Source organism: Mixophyes fleayi, chromosome 6, assembly GCF_038048845.1.
Source record: "Mixophyes fleayi isolate aMixFle1 chromosome 6, aMixFle1.hap1, whole genome shotgun sequence".
NCBI classification, from domain to species: domain Eukaryota; kingdom Metazoa; phylum Chordata; class Amphibia; order Anura; family Limnodynastidae; genus Mixophyes; species Mixophyes fleayi.
The window spans coordinates 81,118,287-81,138,551 of NC_134407.1; the positions used below are offsets into that span (position 1 = coordinate 81,118,287).

At 41.0% G+C, this 20,265-nt stretch overlaps 1 protein-coding gene across 3 annotated transcripts in view; it reads left to right on the forward strand.

Moving 5' to 3' along the window:
* The window catches only part of NTN1 (netrin 1), a 102,210-nt gene that overhangs the window by 54,767 nt on the left and 27,178 nt on the right, over nt 1-20,265 (forward strand). For all 3 annotated transcript variants that reach the window (XM_075216953.1, XM_075216954.1, XM_075216952.1), the window contains exon 3: nt 10,513-10,701. In XM_075216953.1, the coding sequence (XP_075073054.1) occupies nt 10,513-10,701 (189 nt within the window). The remainder of the gene's footprint in view (nt 1-10,512; nt 10,702-20,265) is intronic.

The following is a 20,265-nucleotide window of genomic DNA, read 5'->3' on the forward strand; positions in this document are numbered from 1 at the left end:
TTGAAAAATCCCTTATTGTGACACACAGTAGTCAGATGGAGTTGAAATGTTCCTTTGTTATACTTATTCCTACGACCCAAGGCTATGCATGTTCCGTCTTTCTCAAAGAGGGATTTTCCTGGTTTGAGCAAAAGTGAACACAGATCGGCAATTAGCACTCCTGGCAGCAGCCTGTGTTTGGGAGATGAGAGTAGTGGTAGAGTTTGTGAGACTGTAGCTGCCTATGATGCCACGGGATGTCAGGATATAGTGTGCTTGGTTTAATCCTGGAATCAACACATGAAATAAACCAAGCAACGAGATGAAGATTTACTTTAGAAGGGAACTAGCGTTTGTTAATTCCTGGTACTATAAGTCTGATACCTTTTTTTAACATGAAGCAGGAATATAATTCAATCCTACCAAGGCCAAGGCTTGGTCCAGGAGACTGAGAAGTCAATGACAATTGTCAGTCCGTCTTTTGGTTAACACGTTTTTCTTTTGGAGGATGCAAAATAGGGAACAAACGTATTTGTCCCACTATGTTGAAAAAACAAATTGTCATATGTGGTTTCTTGTAAGAAGAACATGTTGCATTTACATTGGGGATCAAATATGTCCAATGAATTCCATACTGTTGCATTCAATTTGAAAGGCAAAAATAAAAATAGTCTTGCAACTATTGAGGTATCTGAGTAAAGACGTTAAAATAACATATCCATAAACACTTGATATGTCTCTACCATCTATACTCCTCCATATGATGCCTACAGCTGGTTGGCCAGGATCAAGCCAATGTCTCACATTCTCATACCCAGAATCTTGTGGTTTTGCCCACAGCTAAGACTCTGCCATGTGGGGGCGAGTATTCTGGCATCAATTTACACTTTCCAGGTGCACAAAACAAAGAGAATCTCTACAAGGTGTGTAATTTCGATACCCAACAATGGGGAAAAAATATGGTGTTCACTTCCAGCGATAACAATGTCACAATTGTCTGATCAAAGTAGATTAAGGCTTAATGAAGAATGTACAAAGTCCATGGTGAATAATAGCAGGCATAATAAGTGCCCATTTATGCACACACAGTTCCACTTAGCGACTTGTTTGGAGAAAGAAAAAGGCATGCATAAACTAGCCAATACCGCTTATGTGCAGTTTAAGTAAAACTTCTCAAATGTATTGAGGACACAGAGCAGCAAATGGAAGCAGAAATCTTCCAGCTACAATAATTTCGATGCTACTAGCAGAGAGTGCCATGCATTGGTGGCCTTATTATCTCCATTCAACTGTCCATGGTCCTGACATGGAAGAATAGGCACCAGATCCTATATTACATGTACATTACAAACGTGTTTAAAATCCGGTATCTCAGCCTTCAGCATAAAGTTTACGTTAGTTCATGGGTAGAGAGTCTCCTACACTGCATAAGTTGGTGCAGTATAGTTTTACTGGAATACTGGCCTCAACTTGAGCAGTTTATTTAGGTATTAGATTGGAACTGGCCAACCTGGAGGTTTCCAGCTGTTGTGAAACTACAAGTCCCAGCATGCCTTGCCAGCTATCAGCTGGTCATCTCCTGGCAAAGCATGCTGGGGCTTGCACAATACAGAATTAATGACCCCTGGGAAGGGTGATGGTTGGTTTTTGGTATCTGCTGCCTATTACCACCAAAATGTAAAGTGGGACAAAATGGTGTCATGGAGCTCTAGCACTCAGAAATATCTCGCTAGAACATAGTACCCCCTGAGCTATAGGTCTTCTACCACCTTCAATCTCACAGTTAAAGTACTAAGTTTAACACATCTAAATATGTCAGAAAATGGGAAACACCCTAAATTTATGGCTCATCCCTAGTTAACAAAGCCCCTCTTTCCAGTGAGGACTATCACCAGGTATCAGCAGTGGCCTTCACCAGGGCCCTTGGGAATGGGGGACAGTGGTGTCATTCTGCAGCCAGAGGCTCTTGGAGAAACTGTTAAGACAAATATTGTATTTTTAAGTAGCATTAGATCAATTAACAGGGAAAATGTATCCGATTTTAATAATTGCATCAATAAACCTCTTGCTGCCCCCAAAAACATTCTGCTTTAAACAATTGCCTCTGGTTGCTCCATTGCAATCACACCCCTGGCTGCAAATTACAGAATGCTCCCTAAAGTAATTGTCATTCTACACTACCTTTTTACAGTATAAGCAGCACGTTATTTTGCCTGTCCTTAAAATTTTCCTATAGTGTTACATACTTTGAAATTCCAGGATTTTGTTGTTGTTATAGCTCTGAACTGTACAGGGTCTAAGCTGGCACAGGTAGAAATTAGCAAGCACTAAAAAAGGTTGAGTATTATAGAAAACCAAAACAAAAATCCAGGAAAGATAAATTACTGTAATGTAACTGAAGCTAAAATAAATGTAATCTACTTCAAGGAATATCCCATGGGGAAATTCCAGACTTTCTTATAATTTTGAAGGTAACAAGACGCGCTCAGGGAACGCTGTAAGATTCGTCAGGAAAGGTTCATTGAAGCGCTAAAATATAATTTGTCCTTTAGGGGCCGTAGATAGCCTGCAGGCAGTTGTTACTTGTTGTTTTGCAACTGACAACCGCTGGGATGCTTTGAGTGGAAGCAGGTGCCATAAGGAACCAGTATAGCGGCAGTCACCGTTACCAGGTAGTTTACTGGATAGTCTTTTACTTTTGTCCATTCCCGCAGTTAGAAATATAACTACAATTTTTGTACTTTTATACCTGTGAACACATTTATAAGTTTTAAGTGCATTCTTTAAAGGAGCAGCACGTTTCAAAATTCACAAATCCTCTCCTTTATGTGCACTGATTTCTCCAGATGCTATAAATGTTGTTGACGTGTTCTGATGCTGAGACCTGATGCCCAGAGATGACAGCTAAGCACACAGTCCTCATTTGTACCATCTCTCTCTGTCACAATGTTGTACACTTGGATAGAACATGTCATTTTGGCTTGCAATCTACATGTCGGGCTTTCCAAGCTCAGGGTTGTAAATTTAAAGGGTACCCCTTGACAGCACACAATAGCAACAGACATTTAGTGGGCTGAACCAATAGCATCATCATCATTTATTTATTTATTTATATAGCGCCACTAATTCCGCAACGCTGTACAGAGAACTCACTCACATCAGTCCCTGTCCCATAGGAGCTTACAGTACTTCCCTTCTCTGTGTGCCTAATGCCTCGGTCTTAGTGAGTGGATAGCCTCATGATTATCTGTCTCCATAGTTTGTAAGGACAGGTACACTTAAAAGGAGACCAGGGAGAGAGCTAATCAGTAAGTAAATGAGATACATTGTTAATCCTTTCTCCTTCAATATGGCCCATGGCAAGAAAAGTGTTAATCATGAAGTACTGTATTAAGAGGTTATGACCCTTTTAATATATACATCATTTTTCTATGCAAATAAGTTTCTGAAACGTGCTGTATGGCTGAGTGCTTTCACTCTACTCCCACTTCCCTTGTGTTTTTTTTTTTGCTTTTTTTTAAGGATCTGAGGTTGTCAAATGTAAAACCCCAGAACAGACATGAAAAGTAAGTACACAATGACATTAAACACAAATGAGGTGATTTATGGGATGGCATTTTGCATTAGGAATTCGGCTCTTCGGGGAAGCAGACCTAGGGCTTGTGTTTCACACTGATTGAGTTTGGAAGGTTGCCATTATTATGAGAGCAAGTAATGGTCAAGAGTCCAATGCACTACTGGACATAAGCAGGCTTACCAAAACCTGTGATACTACGCAAGGACAAACCATCCATTTGTTATAGAAAGGACTCATCGGAGCAAACTGTTGCAGCAGAGTTCTAGGGCAATTCTCAAAAGTGTATATATAGTGTTCTCACTAATTCTCTTAATATGTATAGTTTGGAGCAGAGAAGGGAAAGGGGGGACATGATAGAAACTTTGAAATATATCAAGGGTTTGAACAAGGTACAGGAGGGAAACATTCCTCAAAGGAAGAGAAGTACTAGAACACGAGGACATGCACTGAAACTGGGGGGAAGTAGGTTCAGAGAAAATTTGAAGAAAAACTACTTCACAGAGAGGGTAGTGAATAAGTGGAATAGTCTCCCATCAGAGGTGGAAGAAGATAATACAGTAGAGCAGTTTAAACATGCTTGGGATAGACATAAGAATATCCTTATGAAGAATAAGGGATCAAATATGGCCTGAGGTTACCATAGGCTAATAAAACAATGGGCAGACTAGATGGGCCAAGTGGTTCTTATCTGCCATCAAATTCTATGTTTCTATAAGTGCTTGTGGGGACACATTATTTCTTGGTTCTAGGCATAATTTTATGGGCACATATCATCTCACATTTAGTGGTGTGATAAAAATGTGTACCCCTTTGAGTACATAGACATTTTCTTTTCTTTCTAAATACATTTGTGAAAAGGTGTGAGGATGGGGTTACAGAAGAGAAAAAGGGATTGGGAAGAGGGATACATGGCCTGGTGTTAAATAGAACATTTTCAATAATAGTCATTGTCAGTGAGGTAACACAGTGAAAATACCTGGTTTTCAAAGCATATCAAGATCGGACAAATTCTATTTGGTAGTAACTGAGTTCGGCATATATTCACTGAAAAGCTATAGGGAAAGTTAGGGGAAAGGGGGGTGTTAGTAAGGAAAAGCAGGGGAGGGAGTAAAATGAGGAGGTCCAGACCAAAACAGCTTTAGCCATGACAAAGAATTCCTAGGAGAATTTCAGAAGGTCACAATTAAGAGTTGAATGTTGGGTCTCATTGTAAGTTAACCAAGCTCACCAAATACAGTTAACATGATTAGGACAGTCATGGATGATGCACTGCTTAAAGCACATAACCTCTATCAGCCAAACTCTATTAATCTCTTGTATTAGTGTTGGGGGACTGGGTTTCTTCCAATGAGATGTCACTTGGCATTTTGCTGCATTCAGAACATGTCCTAAAAGTTTCATAGTGTGTTTGTATACACTTGGTATAGGTTGAGAAAAGTGTAAGATGGGCATGAGGAAAACCGAACCCCCGTGGTTGAATGGATTGCTTGGATGCTTGTGTACCAAAACACATTGTAACTGTTGAGTTGGTTTTATAAACTTTCTAAAAAAATCACGATCAATGATGGAACGATGTCAGGCAAATGTGGAAGTGTGTACGCACTCACAACCAACAGTGTAGACAGATATCTATAGTGTGCAGAGTCACGATATTTTCAGCAGATGGTTATGAGATGAAGACCACAGATCTGAAGGCAAATAAGTGTGTACACATGACTCGGCATGGTCATCTGGACTTCGTCTGTGAAATTGTTACATAAATTGCATCTGAAGTAAGATTGCCGTGGTGTGTACCCAGCTATACAACCTCTGAAAACAAACCTGATATCAATTAATACAGTGCAACAATTGTATCAGATCAAGTAAATATAACACCTGAATTTTGTTTGCTTAAAAGGCCCCTATTTATGAAACAAATTTTATGAATAAACAGGGCTCCATTATTGAGAGACGTGGGGGATTAACGTGTGTGTTCTTTTGAAACAATTTTGAAGCTTACACACAGACATCACTACTTGAAAACTACTGGCAAAAGTGAAAACATTTTTGGGCACCCAAAAAAAAATACTCGCTTTCATATTTCTGTAAATGAAAATCCATACAATATTACATGGAATTTATTAAAATGCCAGGATGTCTGGTACATATGGGTTTTTATGCTATGTTCATTTAAATGGCTTAGTGAGTCAATTTACACCCAGAAAAGAAAAAAATAATAAATATATATATATATATATTACAAGAAATACAGATTTGTATGTGCCTAAGGATTTTCAGATGTGAACTGAAAAGCTGCCTCGAAATACAATAGACACTCCCTTTCTACCATATTGTCATTCACGGTGTGCTGGTTACAAAGGGTTCACTTCTAGCATAAGATTTACATCTGCAAAAGACCTTTGCTAAAAGAATGTACCTTATACAAATCTCCCCTCCCGTGACACCTTGTAGAATATCTACTGCTAACGTCCTTTTTATCCAGCACCTTCTCTGTTTCTGGAGACAAGCCCTCACTCAGCAGATCATCAACACCACCTAATGCCACCTCTCTTGGCCCTCCTGTTTTCGTCGGCTCTTTTCTAGCTCTGTCAGGATACCATCACCAGAGCTTGCAAGGTGCTGCTTGTTGTGACAGCGGATCCGTGTCGGATACCAGAAATTCCTGACACTGGATATTCACAGTCAGCGACCCCATAAAATGTTTGTAGGACTTTAGGCATCAAACCGGAACTTTCAAAACAATTCTTTCAATGGCTTTTTTCTACATCACTTTGATTTCATCAGCAGTTGTATGGGGCCTTGGGGGCAACATGTAAAATGTTCTGAAAAATAAAGGTTCACATTTCTGACAAAATTGGACAGGTTCTTTAAATTGGTGATAAATTGGTGGGCCGTATAAGTAAGGTTAATGTCATACAGGAGCTTTGTATGTATTTTAACATTATGTACTCTGTGCTGCATATGTTGCGGTTTTTGTGTGACAGGAACTTGGTGCTTACAAGATAAAATTAGGTCCCAGTATGACGGACCCCTTCCATACACTTTCCTGTCCCACTTTCCGGCAACTTTTATTGTACCATGGATGGGGCCAGAGCTTTTGGTCCCATTGGGTGATCGGCCCTATTTGTCTCTGATTATAATCTGCTACTGCAAGACCAACACCTCACTCTAGTTGTCCCAGAATATAATACAGTATCTTGTTGCGTAATACACAGATCATTCGAATGACTGATTTACAATACAGTGGGCATTCTCTTGACCCGTATACAATACAGATACTGCATTCTAGTGACCACTATACAATACAGACACTGCATTCTAGTGACCACTATACAATACAGACACTGCATTCTAGTGACCACTATACAATACAGACACTGCATTCTAGTGACCACTATACAATACAGACACTGCATTCTAGTGACCACTATACAATACAGACACTGCATTCTAGTGACCACTATACAATACAGATACTGCATTCTAGTGACCACTATACAATGCAGACACTGCATTCTAGTGACCACTATACAATACAGACACTGCATTCTAGTGACCACTATACAATACAGACACTGCATTCTAGTGACCACTATACAATTCAGACACTGCATTCTAGTGACCACTATACAATACAGAGAACATAGGGACATTCTATACAGTGTCGATCCTTTTCAGTAGATCATAATACAATGTCCCCCAAATATCTGCAGACCCACAAATCTCTGGTGCCTATACATGGGTACTCTTCCAAAATATATGAGAGGCTCCTGGATTTCTGGGAGTCCTAAGTGGCTTAATATTTTTAATGTCCTGTTTATCCGTGTATTCCCAGTTTTGAAGTGGGCAGGGATGGGGACATTCTGTAGCCAACTAGAACATCAGACTGATCACAGCAGCTCTTGTGTGATTATGTTGGTGAGGACAGGCCTGCAGGTGACAGGGGCAGGATGTATGGATAGAGATGGAGACGTGACACACTGAGAGTTGGGGATTACACTGCACAGAGTAGTGATGTGAGGCTCCTGTCACATTGGTGCAAGAATATTGCAGTGTCAAATGTATCCTTTTAATTGACAGTTCACACATCCATACATACTCTATGAAGTGCAAAATAATCTACTTGCAGAACAAAATGAGCTTTTGTTTCCAATGCGCGCCTTGATTTGTGCAAGCAGTGACAGTGTTCTCAGAGGAATAAAGGTTTGCCCAGGATGTGGCGTATGAGCACCTAGCTTTGTGGAGTAGTGAATGACAAGATTATGTGGAATGTAAAGTTGGAAACAAGATAAGGGGTTGGAGAGGATGCGTTCTAACGGCCATCGCTTGCTGTGTGGAAGAGTACACAGCCATTTTCAAAAGGATTACATTATGACGCAGCTCTGAACTGGTGGTCTTCAGGTCTTGTGTTAGACGTCATACACAGCAAAGGGAAATGTAAAGAAGACCTGATGTCCCCCCTCTCTGATGATTAATTGAAGTCATAAATAAGTGTGAGCAGCATTTTAAGAGAGTAAACCCCCCAGAAAAGTTGATTTAATGTAAGGGGTGGTTGTAAAGTGGTGGGAGTTTGACAATTGATGCAGCTTTACTAAATGAGATATCTGGTACAAATCTGTAATTCTAATATGCAGTTATCACTGAGGCTTGAAGTTCTTTTTTTCTTACCTAGGAGTCAGGATAATTATAGAGTGTACATATGGCAAAGTCATGGAATTAGCTTGCTTAAAGTGTGCCAGTCGCCTAAACATAGTGGAGGCTGCCATTTTCTGGAGGCCAAACCAATATTCATAACAACGCAGCAGATCAGTGACACCACATGGACATGAGGCACAAAGTGGCTGGTTCCATTGTGTGCAGATGACTGGTACACTTTAATATTGTGGACACAACCTTAGTAATCCTTTTACACTTTCCACTGTAAGATTCAGGGATAGTATCTGTGCAATGAGTTCTAAATATGTTGTGTCACCTCTATCTTTGTCGTACCTAACCGGATGTGTCGCTGACCTTTCAGATCAGTGATGTCCTATTACTCTTCGATGCAAACAAATGACCTTCAGAAAATTTTAGGAGCATTTCATGACTGGGAAACAAGTAATGAAGGGGTGATAATCAGAACAATAGTATATGCATATTAACCCTTTGTGTACTTTGTAACCCATTACATGCTGCGGTACAGTATGTGCATTAATATCTTCCTGTCCTGCAGCGCAAGTCTGTGTGTATAGTTTGACACTTACAATTTGTAACTGTGCAGAACAAATGCATTACATTTTTGCGCAATTAGACCTACAGAGGCCATGACACTTAATATATCCTAAATATATACTAGAGATCTTCACTGAGCCCCATATTTTGGTTTTGGTTTTGAATCTGGATTAACTTTGTGTTTTGGTTTTGGCAAAAACCCCTTGCGTGTTTTGGTTTGGATCCCGATTTATCTTCTAGAATCCCGATTTTTTTTTTATTGTTAAAATCACATAATTTGGCTCTTTTTTTATCCCTACATTATTATTAACCTCAATAACATTAAATTTACAATAATTTCCAGTAAAATTTTTTAAAGTGACAAGAACACTGCTACCTCTCCTTTTTCTGTATGAGCAATGGCACTGGAGAGTCACAAGAACACTGCTACCCCTGTTTTTCTGTGAGCAATGGCACTGGAGACTGGAGAGTCACAAGAACACTGCTACCCCTGTTTTTCTGTGAGCAATGGCACTGGAGACTAGAGAGTGACAAGAACACTGCTACCCCTGTTTTTCTGTGAGCAATGGTGCTGGATCTCCTGGGGAGGGAGGTACCAAAACCCGTGAGATCCGACAACGCAACAATGACTTTTTGCCTAGATTCAGATCCGAGGACGCATGAAAGTAACGAGCCGGCTCGCGAGCATACTCAAATCCCCTAAGTTCGGGTGGGCTCGGTTTTCAGAAAACCGAGCCTGAGCATCTCTAATATATATATAATATTTATATTTGTATCATCATAGCCCGTTGGCTGGTGCGTATTGATACAAAGTGCTGACATTCTACTACAGCTTTGTGTGACAGTGTTTCTTTCATCGCACACAGCAAAAGATACATGTCACAATTCTGAGACATTTATGAAAACTAGTGCAAAGAAATAAGTGGTGTTGCCATAGCAACCGGTTAAGTGTTTGCTTTCATTCTGTAAACTGCACTAGAAAGTAGTAGCTACAATTTCATTATTTGCTATATGCAACATCAACTGTTTCTTTTATACCCCAATGACTAACAGCTAATATGGACCCAAATGATCAAAAAAGGAGAGCATGTCATTTACGCCTCTTTAAAATTGTGATGACATCATCAGTAATGTTTGATTACACCACTCTGGTTTACAGTCTCCTGAAAACACAAATACTCCGTCCAATCATTTGGGGCAGCACGGTGGCTAAGTGGTTAGCACTTCTGCCTCACAGCGCTGGGGTCATGAGTTCAAATCCCGACCATGGCTGTGAGGAGTTTGTATGTTCTCCCCGTGTTTGCGTGGGTTTCCTTCTAGTACTAGTAGGTTAATTGGCTGCTATCAAAGAAAAATTTACCCTAGTCTCTCTCTCTGTCTTCTGTGTGTGTGTGTTAGGGAAATTAGACTGTAAGCTCTAATGGGGCAGGGACTGATGTGAATGAGTTCTCTATACAGCGCTGCGGAATCAGTGGCGCTATATAAATAAATGGTGATGATGAAGCTTTAGGTTGTGGATATTTGCAGAATGCTGTACAAATTTAGCTAGGTATATGTTAATAACACACAAGCTTTGATTAACAATCAGCAGTGGGTTTATTTGCAGTTTAAGTTTCTCTCCCCCCTCTAACAATTTATAATATTCTATTCTGTAGCAGTCATTGACTGAACTGCAACTCTTGGCTGTGCTTGTGTTTGATGGCAGTAGGTCTAACATGCTTATCTCTATCCTTGTCTTTCTCCAGCCTGTAACTGTAACCTGCATGCCCGCCGCTGCCGCTTCAACATGGAGCTGTTCAAGCTGTCAGGCCGACGGAGTGGAGGGGTCTGCTTGAACTGCCGGCATAACACGGCCGGCCGACACTGCCACTACTGCAAGGAAGGTTATTATCGGGACATGACCAAACCTATTACCCACAGAAAGGCATGCAAAGGTGAGGGATGCCTGTCCTATAAACGTGTTGGTGTGAAATGTCTATTCTGCTTCTCCAATCTCAGCTGGGATGTTGTGATAACATCTCTCTGAGCGTTACTGTACTGCATATGTGTTTATATGTATATATTGTGAATATATCATAATATATAATGTATCTTCTGTAGACTTCCATGGCAGTGGGAAAGCTCAGTCCCAATTTATTAAATCAATTCAGTAAAGTGGGACAGACTTTCATAGAAATTTGGCTAGATAAGTTATGGGACAATGGTAAAAATCAGTAGAGCTAGATTCAATTTTTCAGAGTTACCTGAGAGGCTAATTCCACCTTTTTATCAATATTTTTTTTATCATCAATATTTTTATTGAAACTTTTAAAAAATATATATGCTTATAAAATCAGCAATATACATACAGAAGACAGCAAGTATACATCAAAACACAGAAACTTTCATTTTGACAGCCTGAAACTACTCCCAGCATGACAGGGGTGCCGGAGGGTGTAGTCTGTTCGTTGGGCTGGGGGAATTCTCTGAGGATCACTGGAGAGGGGAATGGTGGGGAGTCCGTGGCGACCCAGGGCCATCTGTGACATATTCATGCCACCTAAACCATCTCATAATGGGAGCTGATGCAGATGTGGTATAGGGCATGTCTATTGTTTCCATCTCAAAGCTGTACTGAATCTTGGAAATTATTCGGGTAACAGTAGGGGAGGCGGGGGACTTCCAGTTTTGGGCTATTGTCGCTCTAGCAGCTATCAATATGTGCCCAAAAAGATATCGGTCTTGTTTAGGATTGGAAGTCGGGTATACATGAAGTAGAGCAGGCGGTGTCTGGAGCAACGGTGGTTTTAAAAACAGTGGAGATCAGGGCAAATACCTTACCACAGAGTGGCTGAAGCACTGGGCATGTCCAGAAGAAGTGAAAGACATCAGCTACCACAGTGGTGCCAGCAGAATTTTGATTGGTTTGGCCAGATCTTGTGTAGCCAGTCTGGGGTAAGGTATAGCCGATTGAGGATTTTGACCTGCATCTCTGTGTGATTGATGCATTTTGACATGCGATGGGAAGTTACATAGATTTTCTCCCATTGTTGCGGGGTGAAGCTTAAGCTCACATCTGCTTCCCACCGAAGTTGGGCTGGGGCTTTAGTGGAAGGGATCAAGGAGAGGAGGTATTTGATACAGAACGTTATTCCGCCTACATTGTCACCCTTTGTCAGTCTTTCTAAAACAGGCGGTGGGAGCGAGGAGAGAGAGTAAGGGGTCTTAGAGACAGTCACCACCCAGTGCCTAAAGTACTTATATGTCACCGATGAGGGTAAGCTATAACAATCTTGGAGCAGAGAGAAGGGAAGAAAGAGGCTCTGGGCAAACAAATCTGATAGGAAGGCAATCCCCCTATCTTTCCAGGTGTTGAGATTTAAATCTGGAATGAATTTGGATACTGCTTGAAGGGATGGAAATGCAAAATCTGTATGTAACCCAATAACCCTGTCCCACACCTGCATGGCGTCTGAGATGGACACTAGTCTATAGGTAGCTAAGGGGTGGGTGGCCCTGGGAGTTCAGAGAAGGTTCAATAGAGGATAGCTAGGGCACAGGACCCTTTCAATGTCTACCCATGGCTTAGAGGCTTGGGGAAGTGCCCAATCCCGCAGGTGGCTCAATATACAGGCTTCTTGGTAGTGAGTTCAGTTGGGAAGCATCAGACCTCCACGCTGCTTAGATAGAGCCATACGTTTGTGGGTGAGAAGGGGGCGTTTCTGTCTCCACACGTATGTCATCATTAGTGTATGGAAGCGGGCCATCAATTGTTTAGGTACAATATATGGTATAGTGCGAAAACAACATATTAGTTTGGGTAACAACATAATTTTAAAGGCAGCGATGCGGCCCAGCCAGGAGACCTCGAAGTTAATCCAATTCTTGGCCAAGGAGGAAAGATGGAGAAAAATCATGGAGAAATTTTAAATATAGTAGATAGGGTAGGGGGAATGTGTATACCCAGATAAGACAGGAAGTCCCTTACCCAAACAAAAGGAAATTGGTTTTGCAGGGTCGATAGTGAGGATTGCTCCAAGATGTGTTTTAAGACTGACAACAAGGTCTCTGGGCTGGTAACAAATAGGACTAGGAATACATTGTCTGCGAACAGACACAGTTTGTGTGTATTTTGAGGTATATTCTGGAAGTTCGATTCCTGTCTAATTGTATGTGCTAGAGGTTCTATGGCCAGAATAAACATCAGAGGGTAGAGGGGGCACCCCTGCCTTGTTCCATTGTTGATAGGGAAAGGGGAAAATAGGAAACTGTTACTAAATACCCTCGCAGAAGGTCCCTGATATAGGGCCAATATGGAGTGTAGTATATTTCCCTGTATTCCAAATTTAAGTAATACTTCTTTCATATAAAGCCAGTGAAGCCTATCAAAAGCTTTCTCTGCATCCTGAGAAAGCATAACAAGCTCCTCTCCGGTCCCTGACAGGAGGTCCACCAATTCCAAAATGAGGCACGTATTATCTGATGCCTGATGACCCAATATGAAGCCAACCGGATCCGGATGGATCAACTGTGGTAAAAAAGGATTAAGACGGTCAGCTATCAACCTAGCATAAATTTTTAGGTCAGTGTTGAGTAGAGCTATGGATCTGTAGTTCTTACAATCTGAATGGTCCTTACCAGGTTTGGGGATAGTTATTATTTGTGCCTCCAACATCTCAGCTGGGAAGCTACCGCCCGTCAAAACATTGTTATAAAGATTGGTGAGAAGCGTGGCCAGCTTTGACCTAAATGTGATGTAGAAGGCATTAACGAAACCATCTGGACTAGGGGCTTTGTCTTTTGCGAGAAGTTTATCAATATTTTTTTAATGTTAATATAATACCCCACCATCTTGCCCGACACCCCAGGGAGTTGCCTAGCCTGAGGGCACCCATAATCTGTGCAGTTGGGGTCCCTGATGAAATTGAGTAGAGGGCCTGAAATAGGCGGTAGCCAACCTCTCCCAGTCCTGTTCTTCTTACTATATTTTGAGCAAATATGACTAAGGTGCTCCAGCTTTCCTTGCATTATTTTCTAGTGTACAAACAGTGTCTGTAATGTAGAACTACCTTTGATCCAGTAAGAATGGAGGTTGCTATTGTTCACACAGGAATAGAGTTCTAAGAAATAATTTCTCAGATGTTCAGGAAATAAAAGGTCATAATGAATTCAGTTTCAGGGCAATTGTGTGTACCTATTTAAAAATAAATCAATATCTATCTGCAGCGAGATAGTTGGGGGAGTGCAATGCAATGTTGATATTTTAGAGAAGAATATAAATGAATAATCTGCAAATCATTAAATACAGGGAGTTAGTAACTCTGAATATTAGAAATAGGCAGGTAGATACATTAAGTCCCAGTAAGAACATATGTCTTCTTTTCCCTCTGCTGCTTGTATTGTTCAGAGCAGGCACAGGCAATCTAGTGCTCTCCAGCTGTCGTCGAACTACAAGTCTAAGCATGCCATGCTAGCCAGAAGCTGACAGGGCATGCTGGGACTTGTTGATCCACAAGATTTGGAGTGCCATAACTTGTCTACTGCTGATCCTGAGACTTTTGGATCTATTTGCCAACAAAAAAGATTAACCCTTCTTTTTTGGCAGGTAGATCTAACATACCTCTTCTGCTGGCAGCCAAAATGTTAAATTCCAGTGACAGAAAAAGAGGTTAATGTTTCCTTTATGCGTCCCAACCACCCCCCTTTAAGCCCTGCACAGGTGTGCATACCAGGGGACAGTGGGCTGCATTGAACAGGTTAAGCAGACCTAGGGAGGGAGAGAGAGGTAAGGGAGGGGGAAGAGGGTGAACATTTTGGTATAAAGGCTAGAAGCTTTGACGAATGGTCCCAGACATATTTTTGGGGCAGATTGGAGGGAGAGAGTCCCAGTCACTAGAGGGTGGAGGGAAAGGGGCCAGTGCAAACACATCAGAGAGAGAAAGAGGGGACACGTGAGTATGTGGATGCAGGTGTTGTCAGCTGTTCTCACACTAACAGGCATATACTCCTTAAAGTCACATTCAGCCCTGTGAATGAAATTCTGCAGTACATGCAGGACCAGATTAACCATAGGGCTAACTGGGCTACAGCCCAGGGGCCTCTGGCATCCAGGGGGCCCTTGAAAGTGCTCAGCAGCAGTATTGATCGGTCGGGGGCGGGGGCGCCCCAGCGCGATCAGTGCTGCTGAGCACTTTCACTGCGGTCCTTCCCTGGCGAGCTGTAGTCTCCTTACTGAGGAGATCTCGTGAGTCTCACTCTCACGAGATCTCCTCAGTAAAGAGCGTACAGCGCACCGGGGAAGGAGGAGAAGGAGGTAAGTGCCGGGGGGGGGGGGGGAAGGGGGCGGGCGGCTCGGCTCGGACCACGGGGGGGGGGCCCTCACGGGGGAATGGAGGCCCCCTTAGCCCAGGGGCCTCCATCCCCTTAATCCGGCCCTGAGTACATGGCATGTTAGACCGCATTGCCAATTTCCAGGCATTGGTATACATGTGAAGCTTTAGTCACAAGGAAGGCCGTGCCAATTATGTATTACCAGTGTTACTCTGAGGAAGGCGGAACTAGTCATTTATTACCAGTGTCACCCTGAGGAAGGCGGCGCCAATTATGTATTACCAGTGTCACCCTGAGAAAGGTGGCACCAATTATGTATTACCAGTGTCACCCTGAGGAAGGCGGCGCCAATTATTTATTACCAGTGTCACTCTGAGAAAGGTGGCACAATTATTTAATACCAGTGTCACTCTGAGAAAGGTGGCACAATTATTTATTACCAGTGTCACTCTGAGAAAGGTGGCACAATTATTTAATACCAGTGTCACTCTGAGAAAGGTGGCACAATTATTTATTACCAGTGTCACTCTGAGAAAGGTGGCACAATTATTTAATACCAGTGTCACTCTGAGAAAGGTGGCACAATTATTTAATACCAGTGTCACTTTGAGGAAGGTGGCGCCAATTAAGTAATATCAGTCTCACTCTGAGAAATGCGACGCCAGACATTTATTACCAGTCTCACTCTGAGGAAGGCGGCGCCAGTCTTATAAGTGTCACTCTTAGGAAGCAAAGTACAACAATCATGTAATGTTTTTGTGTTTCAGTTGAAGTTAGAATGTTTTATTAGAAATTTGTTTATCTTTCAACATGATGGGTCCATAAATTGGTATGATTACTTGCAGGTGAATTCACTTGGTAAGGGAGTGTTAGCAGTTTTCAGCCCAGAAGGACAAACCCAAACCGTACTATACTTTTTTAGAAAGTAGGGTGAGGTTCAGTGTTTATCCACTGAAGGTTGGAGCTGCCCCCTCCCCCCCTTCACCCTGATGCATATTAAGTGGAAGGTAGGTTCATTATTTCATCCCCGGATTAACCTCCACTTCCACTATATTGTGTTTCAGGCACTGGGACAATACTGAAATTAAATCTGCAATCTAAACTCTGACACCAAATTCCTTCGTGAAGAGGGCTACAGCAATAAGGTAGACCCGAGCTACCCCGCCTTATCACAGTTACACCCTACCATTGTATAGAAAGAAGCTTTATAAAATACATAGCTGCCTCGCTATATTAAAGTATTAATGTTTATTAATCTCCTATGTCAGAGAATTCACATGCTGCGGGGATGCATGAGGAATAGGTTTCCATCCATCTTTCTTCTACCTCTCTGTCCCCTCTCAATAGCTCAATTTTGATATCTTTAATCCACTTGGTCAAAACAAATTCTCCAAAGGTTTAGCCTGTTAATCCTTGGTTTGCCAGAACACCATAGATGTGTTGCAAACCTGCTGTAAACCAAGAGCTTAATACTTGGATTTTCATAAGGGTTTAATTTTTGGTACTGTGATTAGCCTAACTGCATCCATCTTGTCCTCAGGAAGGTTCCATGTGAACACAGTGTGTTTTTTAGTTCACCAATGCCAAAGCATATATAAGTCAGAGGAAGAATGCAGCGTTTCTGAAATAACCTCCCCCCCCCCCCCCCATTCTCCACGTCTTTGTCCTTTGTGAGACCTACTCCCACATCTCCCCAGGTTCACCCACATTCATTCGCTTTCTGATTTTGTTGCTTTTTTTGGTGCAGAGTGAGACAAATATATAGCATGACCTTTCAGCATGTTCTTTGACAAACGTACTGCAGGGTGACATGCCAGGTGTTACGTGTGTGCATACATTTTACATTGCTCAGTGCACCTGTGTGAGCAAGCAGGTGCATTAACCTCTTAGATGCCAAGGAGGCATTCCCGGACATATAGCCACCAAACAACATGTTTTAAGTGGTTTGACAGCACAGTTACTTATTAAGTTTCCATAGATAAATCACAGTTGTTTTTCAATTGGTGTTGTATTACTAAGATCTGCTGCAAAACTGGAATCCTATGTAAATTTTAAAATTTCACAGGCCAAAAAAATAAAAAATGTAAAGCAGCATTTCAGTTTTTGTTGACGCAAGTCATTGACTCTAGTAAAACTGATTGACACAAGGGCAGAATGACGCAAGTAGCATTCCTTTTTCTGACATTTTCTCTTGGCATTTTACATGCATCATAAAACATTCGCCACCTTTTGTGAGGAAAAAAAAAATACACAGGGATTAGGTTGTTCAAACACTTTCAGTTTTCAGAGCTTCTTGTTCCATAGTAAAAAAAATAAATAAATATATATATATATATATATATATATATATATATATATATATATTTATTTTTCCTTTTTTTCATTTTTTATTACTCTTTAACTGATGACAACAGCTCTTATTTTCTATATTTTGCCTCCTCAAATAGAGCATGATTCATTAAAGAAAGTAAGGCAGAAAAAAAAGAAGTAAGTTTGCTCCTGGACAAACCATGTTACATGCAAGGGGTGAAAACTAGTTTATTATTTTGCACATAAGGACAATACTGACTGCTTTTTCATGTATCACACAAATACTTGATAGCTTTAGTTTTATACTGAAATGTAAAGTTGATCTAGGACATGTCCTACCTCATCTATAAATCTGTCACCACATTTTCAATTTATCTCCCCCTCCAATGCAACATGGTTTTGCCCAAGTGCAAAGTTACACTTTTTCTTGCTTTACTTTTCTCAATGAATCAGGCCCATTACATCTGCTCCCACTGAGGTAATTTTGATGAGTAAGAAAACAAGCCAAATAGTTTGTAAGCCCTCCAGACATCAGATAACTAAATGATTAATTTAATCTCTATTTATGTACATAAATATGTGACTACAGGTCAAATATCAGGCAGAAAATTAAGTCATCAGGTAATTTTTTCCTTTCTTTCAATTTGCTGTAACCCACAACAAGCAATCAAATGCTAACTTTCAATTTATAAACAGCTGTAACAAAATGGCAGCTGATTGGTTACTATAAGTCCCAGCACATTTGTTGTATTAAATATACTTTAGATGCCTCATGGTAAGGAGAATTGTTTAATCGCATAAGGCATAATGTACACCTGTACGTAACTCCTAGTAACCAATCAAATCTATATTTACAAATGAAAGCAAGAGGCTGATTTAATGATGGGCAACCTGCTACATTTCAAGGGCTGCATTTCAAAAGGGCCACAAATTATCCTTCTTCTCAATTAGTTATTTTATATCTTTCTTTATCTTTATTAAAGAAAGAGACATCTATCTGTAATAACATAGCACTAGACATTTTAAACAGCGTTACAGGCTTTAGCACACAAATCCTGCAATAAAGGAGGAAGGAGCTGGAGACTGCAGGTGAAGTCTCAGAGGGTGGTATTCAGCCCCAGGCTGCTTGTTGCCCATCATTTAGCTAATTGGTTGCATTTGGATTCACTTCCTTAATAAGAAAGACTCTGGGCTAGATTTACTAAGCTGCGGGTTGGAAAAAGTGGGGATGTTGTCTATAGCAACCAATCAGATTCTAGCTGTCATTTTGTAGAAGGTACTAAATAAATGAAAGCTAGAATCTGATTGGTTGCTATAGGCAACATCCCCACTTTTTCAAACCCGCAGCCTAGTAAATCTAGCCCTCTGTCTTCATTCAGGAGAATGATCTTGCAGTACAATTTCCACAGGCAACATTATTGCCATAGTACGTTGCTGATTTAAATGTATCATTCATGGACAGCACCAGCAAAAATAAAATAACTGGCGCTATGTGAAGCTGAACTGACAGTAGTGACTTTCTAAACCAATCTAAACTGCAAAAAAATATTAGCCTCAATATAATCGCAGTAAAATATTGCGAAATTGTATATATAACACAATTTTTTTCAGGAATATGCTGCATAATATTTGCAAGAACGACCACAAGAGACAGGAGCATACTTGTCCACTCTTTATCCAAATTTCGGGTACTACTCTCAGATTCCCGGGATAGCAGGTCTTTATCTAGGATCCCGCCCACTTCTTAGTGAATTGGATGAGATGGAGGCCTTGATGATGCGTATTGCTGCGACTCCTGTCATTTTGGCCCCGCAGCACAACGCTAGATCACGGCATTGCACCACAGGAGGCAGGAACAAAATTAAGTGTTCTGTTGCACCATGGAATACCCCCCCATGCACATGTAACTTGACCTCAGATCAAGAGAGGGGATGGGAGAGTTACAAAGTTGGCAAGTATGAGTGGAAGACATTTATGAAAACTGGTGAAAATGAAAAAGGTGGTACAGCCATAACAAACAGTCCTATTCTAGCTGTAGCGTTTGAAGCCCAGGTCAAAAAAGGAAAGCACCAGTTTTTTATAAATGACCACCACAGTTACATAGTTAAAGAGAAACTCAAACTTCATCCATTTTTTATCTCGGGGATAGATATGATTATTTTGTTGCCTCTGGATACAACAAGCAATAAGTAAAGGTCTATAATTTATGTAGAGTTGCATTTACACAGCAGAGCCTTTGTTGCATCTAATGGCACCTGCCAGGTTATCCCCTGTCTGACAGGTGTTTTCTTCATAAGTTATTACTGGGCATTCTAACATTTTTCACATTGGATGGGGGGCTGGCAAAGTTTAGCCCAGGGGGCAAGACTCGACTCAGCAGCTTATTTTAAAGGGAAAAAAATCCAGGTGACCCACTATGGGACCAGCCCGGAGGGCACATATGACCCCCTGCTCCCACCGGGAGCTATGTTTCTTGGATTCCATACCAGATATTTCATTTTACTTTGTCTAAGAAGCAGTTATAGTTACATTAAGTTCTAGCAGAGAAATGTAACCTATGGTTATCTAGCTGCTGTGTAAATGCAATTCCCAGCATGCTCTGATTGCTTATGGACATGCTATGGCTGGTATCTCACAGATTACCTTAGACTCATGCCCATATTTTACTTAACGTTTATTGCAACTTACAGCAGTAGGTAGCCACATGTATCATTCATTAGACATTTTCCATAATGGCTACAGAGCTGATAATTGAAAAAAGTTACAACAAAATATTAAGTTTGTACTAAAATTGCACTAAAATATTAGTATTTTTCTGTTAATTTGCCACCCAATGTTTAAACATGTCCTTACAGGTCTTATTATTATTTAGTATACTT